Source organism: Macaca mulatta, chromosome X (assembly GCF_049350105.2).
Source record: "Macaca mulatta isolate MMU2019108-1 chromosome X, T2T-MMU8v2.0, whole genome shotgun sequence".
Lineage (NCBI taxonomy): Eukaryota > Metazoa > Chordata > Mammalia > Primates > Cercopithecidae > Macaca > Macaca mulatta.
In genome coordinates this window covers 160,567,853-160,582,337 of record NC_133426.1, presented here as the reverse complement: position 1 = coordinate 160,582,337, position 14,485 = coordinate 160,567,853, and the positions used below count along the sequence as shown (strand labels likewise).

The 14,485-nt window shown below is 59.1% G+C and overlaps 2 protein-coding genes, 1 long non-coding RNA gene and 1 other non-coding gene across 9 annotated transcripts; 2 read left to right on the top strand and 2 right to left on the bottom strand.

Annotated features, from left to right (window-relative positions):
• Window positions 1-439: 439 nt before the first annotated feature.
• Window positions 440-8,332, bottom strand: RPL10 (ribosomal protein L10). 6 transcript variants are annotated; one of them, XM_077987626.1, is made up of 8 exons: window positions 7,687-8,332; window positions 3,021-3,350; window positions 2,871-2,916; window positions 2,013-2,071; window positions 1,812-1,919; window positions 1,463-1,601; window positions 733-895; window positions 440-654 (listed from the first exon to the last, which is right to left on the bottom strand). In XM_077987626.1, exons 3-8 carry the CDS (start codon window positions 2,891-2,893, stop codon window positions 502-504), a joined length of 645 nt encoding a protein of 214 aa, XP_077843752.1. In that variant the 5' UTR covers window positions 2,894-2,916; window positions 3,021-3,350; window positions 7,687-8,332; the 3' UTR covers window positions 440-501. The 6 variants fall into 6 exon arrangements, with proteins under 6 accessions (XP_077843752.1, XP_077843753.1, XP_014983968.1 ...); XM_077987627.1 differs by lacking the exon at window positions 7,687-8,332 and adding an exon at window positions 3,785-3,992; XM_015128482.2 differs by lacking the exon at window positions 7,687-8,332 and adding an exon at window positions 3,550-3,729.
• LOC114675216 (small nucleolar RNA SNORA70) lies at window positions 944-1,078 on the bottom strand. Its single transcript, XR_003726305.1, has one exon. It is a non-coding gene; the product is annotated as a small nucleolar RNA SNORA70 (small nucleolar RNA).
• Window positions 3,165-7,423, top strand: LOC144338634 (uncharacterized). Its single transcript, XR_013412893.1, has 2 exons — window positions 3,165-3,895; window positions 6,619-7,423. It is a non-coding gene; the product is annotated as an uncharacterized LOC144338634 (long non-coding RNA).
• Window positions 7,960-13,667, top strand: LOC106995373 (uncharacterized). The gene is made up of 3 exons (XM_015128551.3): window positions 7,960-8,928; window positions 10,299-10,492; window positions 11,139-13,667. The coding sequence occupies exon 1, from the start codon at window positions 7,960-7,962 to the stop codon at window positions 8,926-8,928; it is 969 nt and encodes a 322-aa protein (XP_014984037.2). The 3' UTR covers window positions 10,299-10,492; window positions 11,139-13,667.
• The last annotated feature ends 818 nt before the right edge of the window (window positions 13,668-14,485 follow it).

Below are 14,485 nucleotides of genomic sequence, written 5' to 3'. Positions count from 1 at the left end.
CCACCAAGGAGGACTGGCTAAACCAGATGGGTGAGACCACGCCCAATGCGATCCACACCTACCCTTGCTAAATAAATGCTGATGCTGGTCGGGGCACTGCTGGTCAGCCTCTAGCCCACAAGCCCCTCTTGGTTCCCATGTGTTGTAATAAGCAACACAACCGTAGGCTGACCCCAGCCTGGGATTGCAAGGCTTTGCTGCAGCTGTACTTCATGAAAAGCACTTCAATGCTTTTCAACCTACTGCCTAGGACCTGGGGAGGTCCAAGTCAAGCTCCAGAGTAGACAACTGACATAAGGCCACCAGTCCTAGCCCTTTGCAGGGTTTGCTGCCTCATGAGCAGGGCTGAGCTGTCAACCTGTTTCTGAAATGAAAGGGCAATGACCCAAAGGTTCCCAAAGGAAGTTCCTTCTCCCTCAAGAATGTAAATACAAAAACATAGGTGGACAGGAAGTAGAATTTATTGGTGAGTATTAAGTGGGGGCAGCATATTGGAAGCCCTCATGAGTGCAGGGCCCGCCATTTGTCCAGAGGACCACGATTGGGGATGTACTTGACCCCACAGCCATCTGGGATGAGCCGCTTTTCAGCCACCATGTCTTCAAATTCATCAGCATTGAATTTGGTGAAGCCCCACTTCTTTGAGATGTGGATCTAGGGAGCAATGGAAAGAATTGAGTCAGAAGGCCTGGGGCAAAGAAAGGTGGGAGAAGGGGGCTGCAGCATACGTACCTTCTGGCGGCCAGGAAACTTGAACTTGGCCCTGCGCAGGGCCTCAATCACATGCTCCTTGTTCTGCAGCTTGGTGCGGATGGACATGATAACTTGGCCAATGTGAACCCTGGCCACAGTGCCCTGGGGCTTTCCAAAAGCACCTCGCATGCCCGTTTGGAGCCTACATTGGGGTAATGCAAAGTTAGAAACATGAATGTCCATCGGAAAGGCCTGTCTCCAAGGTCCCTTAGAGCAACCCATACAACAAACAGGCTGCATACACTACCAAGGAAGCTGCTGTTTGCAGTCATTGCACACTGGGCCCCCATGAGGAAAGGAACTCAGTCGGCTTAATTGGCTGCAGAGCATCTCAAGAACCATGGAGGCGTCCTGCAAGGCACCACTGGGCTCCTCTACTAGCTTCAACTACCTGCTTGCTGGCAAGATGGTTGTCATCAAGCTGAAAGAAAAGCTACTCCCATCACAAGTGTTTCCCCTCACCTGTGGGAAACAGCTTACTTACTAAGACTTACTCATGCTTTGTTTGTATCCGCAACAGTACGTAGGAAAGGGTCCTGAGTGGCCACTGAAAATCACTTGCCAGCTGTGTCCTGGCTTTTCTAGTAGCCATAGTGGCTGAGTCACTGGGGCCAAGTACCTCTATGCTCCGTTGAATTAATGCAAGCCTAATAACGTAGAGACTCCAAGTTATGGGAAAACTGCCTTAAAAGGCCCAGACCAAGCTCACCTGTCGGCCCCAGCACAGGACAACATCTTGTTGATGCGGATGACGTGGAAGGGGTGGAGCCGCACCCGGATATGGAAGCCATCCTTGCCACAACTTTTTACCATGTACTTATTGGCACAAATTCGGGCAGCCTCCAGGGCTAGGTAGGGGGAAAGAAAGCACCAAAGTGAAATACGATAGTAGAGAAACATTCACCATGACCTTCTCCAGCTCAGGGGAAATGTGTTGGCTGGGTTTTGTAAAAAGGCTTATGTTTCATTAACTCCCAATTCCAGTGCAGTGTACATGGATGGGGTTGAGGGAGCAAAGACGAAGGACTGGGGGTGACGAACAAAGAATCCTGCCTTACCTTCAGAGGACAGCTGCTCATATTCATCTGACACCATGTGGCCACAGAGCGGAAACTCATCCACTTTTGCCTTCTTCCGCCCCAGGTCAAAGATGCGAATCTTGGCATCTAAAAAAGGATTGGGCAAGTGTGCAGGGGGTGTCACAGACGGACGCTGAGTCAGTAGAGCCAAGCCAGTGCAGGGGCCCTTCCACTACTTACCAGGGACACCTCGGCAGAAGCGAGACTTTGGGTACGGCTTGTTCTTACAATACCGGTAACTGCAGGGGAGTGAAAAAACACAGGTTAGGTGAGGTTCACATAAAGCCCAACAGGGACTTTGCCCCTCAAGGAACAACCCAAAAGAGGGACAGGAAAAGGGTGGGGAATGCACGTCCACTTCTAAACCGTTTGCATTTGGGGAAATAAACTACAAAGCAACACTTGGCTGCTGCAACACAGAGAACACCCAAAACTAGAAACACAACCGCCACCATCTTCCGTTACTTTGTCTTACGCTTCCTATAAACACTTCGCAACAAACTTTCCTGGTTAAAAATTATCTCTTCAAGACACTGCATACTACAAAATCGCCGCATTATCACTGCACAGCTCAGATCACCCAATTTAAGACTTTCGGGCACGTGGCACTAAATCCACCTCCGAGTCGAGTGGAAAGGCGTCTGGCGCCCCCTGTAGGACACAGGAGGCGGCCGCACCCGTTTTTCCCGGACTGCCCTTCAAGTCCGACAAGGCAGGCGGCACGTCGCCCGGAAATAAGACAGAGAACGCACACAAAGGCCCCAAGAGAGCATCGAGCGTCCGAAAATGCGGTGAGCTTGCAGGACACAGGGAGAGATATATGAGGGAACAGTCGCTTCCACACCGACACGGGAACGAAGGAACAAACAGTAATATTGAAGACTAAAAAAGAACTGGGAGATGTAAAACATAGGATCAGTTCCCAAGACAAGGCCGCCGCACGGGGGACGCTCCACCCCACAGCTGTTTTCAGCGGCCACAGGCACTTCTTTCCCCTCCCGTTTCCCAGCAGTGAAAATACACCGAGTCAAGACTCACCAACGGGCGGGGCGGCGGCCCATGGCGACACCAGGATCTTCAGTGGCTGCAACGAGAGAGAGAGAGAGTCGGAACGGAAGACGAGAACAGACCTAAAAGGGGTGAGAACCAGCAATGGCACTGCAAGAGACTACAACCGCGCTTACTCACCGCGCCGAAGGGAAAGGGGCGCTCCCACGCCTGCGCATGCCTTATATAGGCGGTCTCTCTGCGCTCGTAAGAACCATAGAGTCCTGGCGAAGGCGGGTGGACGCTCTGTCAGACGTCATGACCATAGACGCAGCCGCTCTTAGCGCCTGCGCCCAGGCGTAGCCCAGCTTATGCGCAGATCAGAGAGGTGGCCGGGTACCGGGGCCGCGGGCGGCCAGCTGACGAATGGGGCTTCGCCACATGGTCGCGAGAAGCCCGCTTCCGGCTGGCCATCTTGGGCGTAGAACTCTTGCCCTAGGCTTTGCTCTTAACTGTGACAGACGTATATTTCTGAGAGGGGAAAAAGGAAAGCACCCTGGGTGGGCCTCCCGGCGACCGCGAGAGTGTCCCCGAGCTTGCGCGGGTCCCGGACATGCGCTCCCTGCCTCCTTCTAGGCTAGAGGCCCCGGCGGTGAAGCGCCTTATAGGGACCTGGGCCCGCGTTCCTTTGTCAACCCGGGAGGCCGGAGCGGGAGACCCATTCCCCTACCGGAGAAGCTGGACCAGGCCTTGCTGGGAGCCATGCCCCGTATCCCCGTTTCCTGGAGACCCAGAATTCGCACATTGCCGCGGGGAAGAGGTCGAGGAGAAGTCTCCACAGAGATTCATGGCCTGGGAGACCCGGGGGCATCACTGGCCCCGCTCCGCCCACCCTGACCCGCACCGTCCTGGCCAACTGCTTCTCGGGCGCCGCCTCCCATGAGCCGCTCTCGCCTGGGCACTACCTCGCCTCGCCCTTCCCACTCCACTGTGCGCAGAGTGCCTCGGGGCCCGTCTAGGGGTCGTGGGGAAGCAGGGCCGCCCCAACCCGCCCACGGAGCAGCATCCAGGGAGAGGTGCGCAGAGCGGGCGGGCGTCCTGGGGGAAGTGGCGTCTGTAGGTGTCTGTCCACCATCTGCAGGTGGGGCGCGGTGGGGTAACTTCCCGTCCTTTGACAGGAAGGACAGGAGGGAATCCTGCTTGAGCGCACCTGTTTTCCAGCATGACATGTCGCTTTTACAAATGACTTCAGGTCCCTTTGAGAAAAGCTTGGGACGATTTCTGGGGTGCACTTGCAACAACAGTGCAGGGTCCTTCCCAGGGGAAGGTAGCCTCCCTTTCCATCATGGGACTTTGGATCCCGGCGGTGACTTACGTCTGTAACTGGGTTCCAGGCTGTAACACCACTGGGGCAATACAAGTCAAGGATTGCGGCGGGGCGCGGTGGCTCACGCCTGTAATCCCAGCACTTTGAGGGGCGGAGGTGGGCGGACACCCCACCTCCAGCCTGGACAACATGGGGAAAAACTGCCTCTACAAAAATTAAAAATTGGCCAGGCGCAGTGGCTCACGCCTGTAATCCCAGCACTCTGGGAGGCCAAGGTGGGCGGATCACGAGGTCAGCAGTTTGAGACTAGCCTGGCCAATATGGTGTAACCTCGTCTCTATTAAAAATACAAAAATTAGCCAGGCATGGTGGCGGGGGCATGTAATCCCAGCTGCTCCGGAGACTCAGGCAGAGAATCACTTGAACCCGGGAGGCAGAGGTTGCAGTGAGCCAAGACCGTGCCATTGCACTCCAGCCTGGGCAACAAAGCAAGACTCCGTATCAAAGAAAAAAAAATTAAAAATTAGGCAGGCGTGGCAGCACATTCTAATCCCAGCTGAGGTGGGAGGATCGCTTGAGCTCAGGAAGCAGAGATTGCAGTGAGCTGAGATCGCACCACTGCACTCCAGCCCGGGCAACAGAGCAAGACTCTGTCTCAAAAAAAGTCATGTATGGCCAGGCACGGTGGCTCACGCCTGTAAACCCAGCACTTTAGGAGGGTGAGGCGGGCGGATTACCTGAGGTCAGAAGTTCGAGACCAGCCTGGCCAACATGGTGAAACCCCGTCTCTACTAAAAATATAAAAATAAGCCGGGTGTAGTGGCACACAACTGTAATTCCAGCTACTCGGGAGGCTGAGGCAGAAGAATTGCTTGAGCCTGGGAGACAGAGGTTGCAGTGAGCTGAGATCATGCCACTGCACTCTAGCCTGGTCTACAGAGAGAAACTATCTCAGAAAAAAAAAAAAAAAAAAAAAATTCTGCCTACAGGGCGGGTGCAGTGGCTCACACCTATAATCCCAGCACTTTGGGAGGCTGAGGTGGGTGGATCAGTTGAGGTCAGGAGTTGGAGACCAGCCTGGCCAACGTGGTGAAACCCCGTCTCTACTAAAAATACAAAAAATTAGCTGGGCATGGTGGCGCATGCCTGTAATCTCAGCTACTCGGGGGGCTGAGGCAGGAGAATTGCTTGAACCCCGGAGGCAGAGGTTGCAATGAGCCAAGATCACACCACTGTACTCCAGCCTGGGACCACAGAGCAAGACTCCTCTGTCTCGGAAAAAAAGAAAAACAAAAAAGAAATTCCACCTACAGTCTCCTCACTCTCTAGTGGGTGTTAAAATGAACTTTCCGTAGCCACTTTGGGCAGAGGGAGGATACAGTCTAATCCTGCATGCCCTAGAAGGTCATGCAGGCTGTTCTCTGCACAAGGACACCTTCCTGGGGAGTGAGAGGGCTGAAATCCCTCCCGTGTCCTCGCCTCCAGCTGACTACCTGCCTGGAGAGCGGAGTGCCTCTTGCTGATCCGCACACAAGCCTGCAGGGGCGGGTGGGGGCCCTGGAGCCCAGACAGGCACCAAGCAATCTTGCAGCCCTACACGGTGAGGACAGGGGAACTGGCGGAGTTCCATCTGTTGGCTCCTCTCCCTCCTGACCTTCCCATGGGAATCCTTCCATGAACCGTTGGCACAAAGAAATTGAAGTGGGTTTCTCCATTGCTACCCTCACCATCTAGGACTCCACTGTCCTTTTTTTTTCTGAGACGGAGTTTGGCTCTTGTTGCCCAGGCTGGAGTGCAATGCCGCTATCTCGGCCCACGTAAAGGGCATGGTGGCGTGTACCTTTAGTCCCAGCTACTCGGTAGGCTGAGGTGGGAGAACTGCTTAAACCCAGGAGGTGAATGTTGCAGTGAGCCGAGATTGTGCCACTGCACTCTAGCCTGGGTGACAGAGTGAGACTCTATCTCAAAAACAAAGAAGTTGAAATTATAAAAAAGCTTAAAAAAAAATCACTACAAAATGTGTAGCACAATGGTTTTTTTTTTTTTTTTTTTTTTGAGACGGAGTCTCACTGTGTCACCCAGGCTAGAGTGCAGTGGTGCAATCTCGGCTTGCTGCAACCTCCGCCTCCTGGGTTCAAGTGATTCTTCTACCTCAGCCTCCCGAGTAGCTGGGACGACAGGCACATGCCACCACACCCAGCTAATTTTTGTATTTTTAGTAGAAACGAGGTTTCACCATATTGGCCAGTTTGGTCTCGAACTCCTGACCTCGTGATCCACCCGCCTCAGCCTCAGAAAGCGCTGGGATTACAGGCGTGAGACACCGCGCCCGGCCAGATTATGGGCCTTAAATTGTTTAACTATGTGGGTGATTGCACAGAAGAATAGTATAAATAACTTTATACATGGGATAACTTGCTTCAAGTTGTTTCAAAAACCGTTTTTTTGTTTTTGTTTTTGTTTTTGAGACAGAATCTTGCTCTATCACCCAGGCTGGAGTGCCATGGTGCCATCCTGGCTCAGTGCAACCTCTGCCTCCTGGGTTCAAGCGATTCTCCTGCCTCAGCCTTGTGAGTAGTTGGGATTATAGGCGAGGGCACCACCACGCCGACTAATTGTGTTATTTTATTAGAGACGGGGTTGCACTATGTTGGTCAGGCTGGTCTCGAACTCCTGACCTCAAACGATCCACCAGCCTCGGCCTCCCAAAGTGCTGGGATCACAGGTGTGAGCCACCGCGTCCGGCCTCAAAAACCTCTCAATGATTCGCTTGAATATGTGTAAAGTGATGCACAGGCCACCCTGAAGACTCTGGTGGTTTCTACTGAAACTACACATCAGGCCAGGTGCGGTGGCCAGTGCCCAGTGCCCAGAATCCCAGCAAATCCCAGCACTTTGGGAGGCTGAGGTGGATCACCTGAGCCCAGGAATCCCAGACCAGCCTGAGCGACAAAGCGAGACCCATCTCTACAAAAAGTAAAAAATTAGGTGGACGTGGTGGTGGCGTGCGCCTGTAGTCCCAGCTACATGGAAGGCTGAGGCCGGAGGCTGAAGCCCTCGCTAGGGTGGAGAGGTCAAGGCTGTAGATGAGCCCTCATCGCGCCACTGCACTCCAGACTGGGCGACAGAGTGAGACCCTGCCTCAAAAAAAAAAAAAAAGAAGAAAGAAGAAGGAAGAAGGAAGAAGGAAGGAAGGAAGAAGGAAGGAAGGAGAGAAGAAGAAGAAGAAGAAGAGAAGAAGAAGAAGAAGAAGAAGAAGAAGAAGAAGAAGAAGAAGGAGGAGGAGGAGGAGGAGGAGGAGGAGGAGGAGGAGGAAGAAGGAAGAAGGAAGAAGGAAGAAGGAAGAAAGAAGAAAGAAGAAAGAAGAAAGAAGACAACATTACAAATAAAGCTATACATCCACTTCTGCACTTCTGCGTGGACTCGAGCGTTCAAGACGGGCGTGGCAACCCGATGACAGGAAACCCTGTAAGTTCGTGCTCCCAGGAGGCTCTTCCGTAAGGGCCACCAGCCACGGGAAACCACGACCTTGTCCCTCACCAGGAAAAGCTCAGCCTGTGGCTCCGCGAGCGTGGACCGTTCCGTGGCCATGAGCGAGAAGAACCACGGACCCCCGCCAAGAGCTGGGATGGATCTCACGGGCGGGAGGCGGAGGGTACTCGGCCCACCCCAGCGGAGGGCAGCGTGTGGGTCCGTTGAGATAACGCTCCGCGGACTCGATGACTCCTGGAGCAGAGCCCTGGCCGCGCTGCACCGCGGGAGGGAGGAGCTGCGTCTACTGCGGGGCCATGAGAGGGAGGAGCCGGTCTGGGGATGGGGGCGGGGGGGCAGAGACTGGAACCCGCGCAAGCGCGGAAATGCCCACGGCCGCGCCCTCCCGCGCGAACCGCGGCGACACCCGGGCCGCCCTCGGAGGGCACGGATGTCGCGCCGCGCTCCCGGGGTGCTTCAGTTGCGCCCACGGCCGACGCCCGGCAGCGGCGGGCAGGTGCCACGACCTCTGGACGTTTCTCGCCCCTTCTCGGGAATGGAACGCTTAGAGAAGCGCAGGTCCGCACCCAAAACACAAGGCGGCACTGTTGCGTGTGCACCGACGACTCTGCGGCCAGCGCCCCGGCTCTCTTCCCGGGAACGCTTAGGAGCCAGAGAGCGCCGCGCCGCGCCACGCCACGCCAGGCAGGGCCGCAGCAGCGCGCACGCGACAGGGTGTCGTCCATTGGGCAGCAGGAGCGTCCGCCAAGGGCGAGGGGCGGGAATTCCGTGCAATCTGAGCACGGTCATTGGCGAGGACAGGCGAAGAGGAGGCTGGATAGGCGGGTCGGGGCGGAGCTTCCTGTGGGCGCCTGGAGCCTCCGGGGAGCGACCGAGGCGGAGGTGGGGAGCGAGGCAGCTGTGGGCTCCGGCGGGCAGAGACTAGGTCTGTCCCTCCACGCCCCGCCCCGCCCCGTCCCGCCCCGCCCCACCCCGCCGCCGCCGCCGCCGCCGCCGCCTCGGCATCGCCTTCCGAGCCTCCCAGTCCTGGGCCGGCCCTGCGGGGCATGCGCCGAGTCCCCTTCCCGTGCAGACCGGCGGTCACTGTCCTCCCCCGGGGACGAGGCGGACAGGCGTCCCCCGAGATCAGGGCCCGGGAAGCCCCGTGAGCCGCTCTCGCCTGGGCGCCGTCGAGGGGCCGCCCCGCCCTTCCCACTCCACTGTGCTCCGAAAGTGCTTCGGGGCGCGTCTGGGGAGTCGTGGGGAAGCAGGGCCGTCCCCACCCGTCCACCCGGCAGCGTCCAGGGATAGGTGGGCAGAGCGGGCGGGCGGGCGGGCGGGCGTCCTGGGGGAAGCGGCGTCTGGAGGTGTCTGTGCAGCGTTCCGCGGTGGCGCGCGGTGGGGGTAACAAAGTCTTGCCCGTCCCTTGACAGCGGTGGCCGCCGGGGAGGGAATCCTGCTCTGCTGCGGGCGGTCGTGGGCTGGGGCGCTTCCTGGCCTGTCTCCTGGGGGAGGTAGGAAAGGTGAGCCCCGCAGAGAAGACGGTGGTGGCCAACAGGAGCCATCCCTCGACGTGGGTGCCAACAGGAGCCATCCCTTCAACCGGTCTTCCCGCGGGAGGGTGCCTGGCTGGGAACACCCGCAGGGCTGGTTCCAGCACCCATGGGACCGCTGGGTCCAGCCCAGTGTGTGTCCGGGGAAGACCCGCCTTACCCGCCAACCTTCCCGCACCGGGAGGGTTCCCAGCTGCTGGTGATGCTGCTCAGGCGGCTCCCCACAGCGCCACCACCCACCCCCGGAGCCGGCCGCTGGGTTTGACCCGTCCGCCCGGGTTCCTCTTTGCTGGGCTCCGAGGCCTGGCGGGACTTCCAGTCTCCTCGGTGGCTCTGGCGACCCAGCATCCCTTTGCCCTGGGGTCAGACGGACTCCCAAGGAATTGCGTCCCGGTGGAGAAGACGCTTCCTTCCCTCTCCCTTCCTCTCCTCCGCCCCCTTTTGCTCTCTTGTCCTTGCACTTTGCCTTGTCCGTGTGTCCAGCTCTGTGTGTGTGTGTGTGTGTGACTGACGCGAGCCCTTAGTCACCTCTTGCTACTATTTTTTCCCCATGTTATCACTTGTCTCTTGACTGTGCGGTTTGCGGGTTGTGCTTGGTCACACAGGGGATTTTAGTTTTCGTGTCATCAGAATCTCCAGGCTTTCCTGATGGCTTCTGGGGGTTCTTGTCGGTTTGTTTCCTTCTGGCTCACGCTGTGTCTTGCCCCCTGGACGCTGAGCACCAGTTCCGACTGCTGGGTAACAGACGACTCCACGTTTCGGTCCTTCCCCACCTAGCGCTCCTCTCACCCCCCAGGGTTCTGAGGGACAGGCTCTGGGAGGGCTCTCGGGGAGCCAGGACTGTGGCTCAGGGTCCCTCTCAGGCTGCGGTCAGGTGTCCACTGGGGCCCAGTCATCCTATCTGACTGGGTGGGGAGCCCTCGTGATGATTCTCCCTCTGGAGGCTGCGGCAGGAGACCTCAGTTGCTCCCCACCTGGCCTTCTCCCAGGACTGCTCGGCTTTCCCCGGACCTGCAATCCAATCGAACCAGCAGGAGAGGGCGCCCTAGACCTGGCCACACACTCTTTATGACCTGGCCTCCTAAGTGACTCGCCTCACCTCCGCTGTGGTTTTTATTGGTCTCACAGGTCCACCCTGGAACGTGCTGGAGAGGGCGCCACGCTCAGGGTGGAGGCTGTTCCTGAGTGCTGCAAGTCAGAAGCGCCCTTGGCGCCTGTAGAGCTGTGTGGGCTGCTGGAGACCCCAAGCGGGCCGCCTCAGGAACGTGTCCTTGGTGTCAGCGGGAGCAGCAGGCCACCTCCTGGGGCTGACACTGGCCGAGGTCTGCATTTCTGAGGGCGGGGCGTGCTTTGACATCCTGAAAGGGTTGCAAAACCCATCACAGAGAACCCCAAGAAGGGAGACTCTGCCCCCAAGACCCAGTGTGCCCCGCAGGGTCTGTGCTGTGTGCTCGCTGGCTCTTCATGGAAGCCTTTCCCAGCCCGGGTCGGGGACTCCTGGTCCAACATCCCCAGGAGCCGGCGGGAAGCCCGTTCTGGTCACCACAGCCCCTTTTGCATGGCATGAGTGCCCCATGCCAGCCTGCATGGCATGTGCCTCCCACTTCCAATGCCCTCCTCCCAGGGGCTCATTCCTGCCCCAAGTGGGGTGACCTCTCTCTGCAGACAGGGGAGGCCTGTCCTCCCGGCATGCAGCCCTGAAAGGAGAGGGGCCGGGGCAGGGAGGGGGTGTGCCGCGCCATCGTGGTGAAGGCAGAGCAGCTCCTTTGTTCCGTGATGTGTCAGGTTGCCGGATACTGGGCTCCAGGCTCCAGGGGCAGTCCCTGGCCTGGGGGGTGGGATGTGGAGTGCCAGGTGGGTCCCGGAAGGAGCTTTCCACTGGGGCCCCAGGAGGTTGCCCCATCCTTCCCACTGGGACTGGCAGGTGACTTCCTGATGACGCTCTCCGTGGCTCTGAATTTGTCACAGAGGTTCCGTGGGCGATGAGTGCTTTTCCTGTTGGCCGGTGCCGCCTCTGGGCAATGCAGGGACCCTTGATGACAGCTCCTGACCCCTTCCAAAGCCGCCTGGCCCTCCTTGAACCCGACGAGAGCAGGTTGCCGGGCCTTCCCTGAGGAATGTGTTCCTGGCAGGTGGGGACAGCCCCTCCCCCAGGGTGTTGGGTACAGGATCCTGGGGTGCCTCAGGACACGGTCAGGCCCACTGAACCCCCACACTCCTGGGCCACCTGCCCGCTGGCTGTCCTCTGTGACCCTGTCTCCCCTGAGCCAAGGTGCCCGGCCTGGTCCCCCGGGAAGAACAGTGAGGAGGTCTGGCTCTCCCTGCCATGGGGGCCTCGGGGGCCTGGACGGGGACGGTGTCCTCCCTCCCCAGGCTGCCCAGCGCCCTCGCTCAGGGAGTGCTCTCCTAGCGGCCTGTTCGGCAGACGGGCACAGTCACGACAGCAGCCAGACCCTGTCCCGGCCCATGCACCCACCTGGACAGATCGGCGCCCTCCTAGACTTACTGGCTCCATTGAGGGTCCCAAAGGGGCTGCCCCAGAGCACCCTGGGGTCTCCAGACCCCTCGGCCCACAGCAGCTACCAGCAGCCCAGGCAGGACCCAGGGGCTTCCGGGCACAGAGGCGCCGCTCCCTGGCTTGTGAGCCTGGGGCCTCTCCAGCCGTCCCCTGTCGGGGGGGCCTCCACTCCTGCTCTGGATCAAGGTCCTGCCCTCAGGGAGAGCTGGTGCCTTCGGGGGACCGGGCCCTGGTTGCAGTTGGAGAGTGCATCCAGGGATGGTGCTCTTCTTGGCTGCCGCCCTGCCTCCCAGGGGCCTCCCCAGACACCCGGCTGCTGTCAGCTGGGGCTGGGGGGTCCTCTGGCCTAGGGGTCATCCCAGTTTGGGAGTGCCCTTCCCTGGACACTGTGTCCAAGAAGGATACATGCTCGCCCTTTGTTGGGGGCCAGGCACAGGGTGAGGGGACACTCGGCCCCACCACCCCTGTCTCCGGGAGCCCTGGCTGGGTACGGTGCCTCTTCTGAGAGATCCTGCCCGGGACTGGTGCCGCCTGCCTCCCGCACAGTTGGGGACCCTGGCCGGGCACCTCCTGCCAGCCCCCTGCTTCTGTCCTAGCCTCAGCCGGGCCCTGCAAGCTGTCCATGTGCCTGTGACACCCGGTCCCTCTGCGGATGTTTGCAAACACCCCTGCCCCCACAGTGATGTCTGGGGGCCTCTCTGGGCCTTTGTGTGCCGAGTTGAGGGTGGGTGGTGGTGGGGGGGTCTTTCCATAGTTGCCTACTTCCTGTCCTCCTCGGCCCCAGGTCCAGGGGTGCCCTGCCTGCTCAGTTTCCAGCCTGAGCCCTTCCTTGAGCTGGCCGAGTCCCCTAAGCTTCTGCAGCAGGTTCCCAGATCCACCCGAGGGACTCCTGGCCAGTGTTCCCAGTGGTGTCTGAGTGCTAGACTCAGTCCCTGGCCATAGATTTCGGGGAACCCCGCTCTGAGGGGCCATTGCTTCTGTTTCCTCTCCAGGTCCCCTCCCAGTTGCCTCGGAGAGCGAGGATGGGGCTGTCGGGAGGCAGAAGGGAGGGTTGGGGTGCAGAGGTGTGGCTTAGGGGAGGGAAAGTCAACTGGGCTACCGCCCCTCCCTGCCCTCCCTGGACTCAGTCCAGACATAACCTGCGGGTTGGAGGCCTGTGCGCCCTTTATCTCCTAGTAGCCTGGCAGGTCCTCCTGGGTCTTCCTCAGTGTGGCTGGGTCCCCAGACCATAGGCCCCAGCAGGGTAGGGGCCCGTGCTCTGCTCTTGTTTTTGCTCCTACTTGCCCGCCCTTCCCGGGGAGGCCGCTGGCCACGACCATGCCAATCTCTTTCCCTGCTGCCTGCCTGCCTGGGTGGCCTCCAGCTCACCGCCCTGTGAGGCCTGTGGCCTCCCGCCAGGGCTGTCCTCAGGGGCCTGGATCCCCCTAGTTTATCTACCGCCCTTGCTGCCCCACATGTGTCCCTGCAGCCTGGGGATGATCCGGAGGGTTGGGGGATCGGTGCCCTTGGTTCACCCAGCCCAGCCCTAGGGCGGTTACCCCGGTGGCCCTGCCAGGCATGGGGCTTGGGAGAGGATACGATGGAGCCGGCACAGGGAGGGGGCAGGAGACTCTGGGTGACTCGGGGCAGGAGGGGGTGCCCCAGAGGTTCAGAATCCTGGGCACACAGTGGGCTGAGCGGACAAGTCGCAGCCTCAGGGGGACCTCCCGTCCTCCCCACTGGCACTGGATCTTTCTGGGCCTGGCTCTGCTGCCTCCCACCCCCATTCAGCTGGTGGCTTCTAGATGCTTCCAGAGTGTGCTTGGCCCCTTTGCCTCTATGCCATTGGGCCCAGGGGGAGCAGTAGAGTGGCTGGGGCTGGGGGTGGGACTTCCCCTTTCTGTGTCTTGCTTGCCCCGTGTCTCTCAGTGAGTGGCCGCCCTGAGCCTGGGGCCAGCAGCCCAGCCCCAGTGAGAAATAAAAGTAGCCATCCTGCCTGAGCTGCCGCTGCCTTTTCTACTCTGCCTTCTCAACAGGAGTCAAGGAGGGAACGCATGGTGTTGAGGTCTCAGAAGGCCTGGGTTTGATGTGTGCCATGGCTGCAGGCTATGGCCTGGTCCTCTCCTTCCCCTTGCTCATGTGCCTGGCCTTGAGCTGTGGGCTCTGGGGTCATGGGGACCCGTAGGGCTTCGTGTCAGATGCTGTGGAGCTGAGGGAGGATGTGGCAAGAAAGCTGAGTGTTGTCCCTGAGAGCCTTGCTTCCTGGCCCTTGTCTGCAGATGTCTGAGGTGGTGGTGTGCTTGTCAGGGGTTTGATCTGGGCCAAAGCCACCTGAAGCCTTTGGCCTGCGGAGCAGGCAACTTTGTGTGCTGCAGTTGGCACGTCCCAAGAGCATGCAGGCAGCACTAGGAGCCAGGACGACTTGGGATGTTGTGTGTTTGGGAGCAGTCTTTACAGTGGGAGAACATAGGTTAGTGTGGGAATCCACGGCAGGGGTACCAATGAGGAGATACTCAGCAGGGGCCCCAGGGTACCTGGGATTGGCACTTAGAATGCATCCACCTACTGCCACCTGTAAAGGGCCCTGTACCGAGCCTGGGGGAGGGGGCCTCATCCCAATCCCTTGTTCAGGGGAATGGTGGCATGTTCAAGTTACCTGGCAGATGGCCAGGGCCTGCTGTGATTTTGAGGACTGCTTAGAGGGCTCTTGACTATCTGGCCACCTCCACCAGGGAGCCTTCCTGACATCACCCTACCCAGTAATGGGCTCTCCTCCCCAGCTTTTTGCCTCCTTTGCAGCCTGGGCTCCATTCCACGT

Coding starts and splice junctions, on each gene's coding strand:
- RPL10 (XM_077987626.1), bottom strand. CDS start 2,893: ATGGGCCGCCGCCCCGCCCGTTG. Junction 1,920..2,012: donor CTTCTGCCGAGGTGTCCCTG/GTAAGTAGTGGA, acceptor ATCCTTTTTTAG/ATGCCAAGATTCGCATCTTT. Junction 1,602..1,811: donor TGAGCAGCTGTCCTCTGAAG/GTAAGGCAGGAT, acceptor CCCCCTACCTAG/CCCTGGAGGCTGCCCGAATT.
- LOC106995373 (XM_015128551.3), top strand. CDS start 7,960: ATGGGGGCGGGGGGGCAGAGACTGGAACCCGCGCAAGCGCGGAAATGC.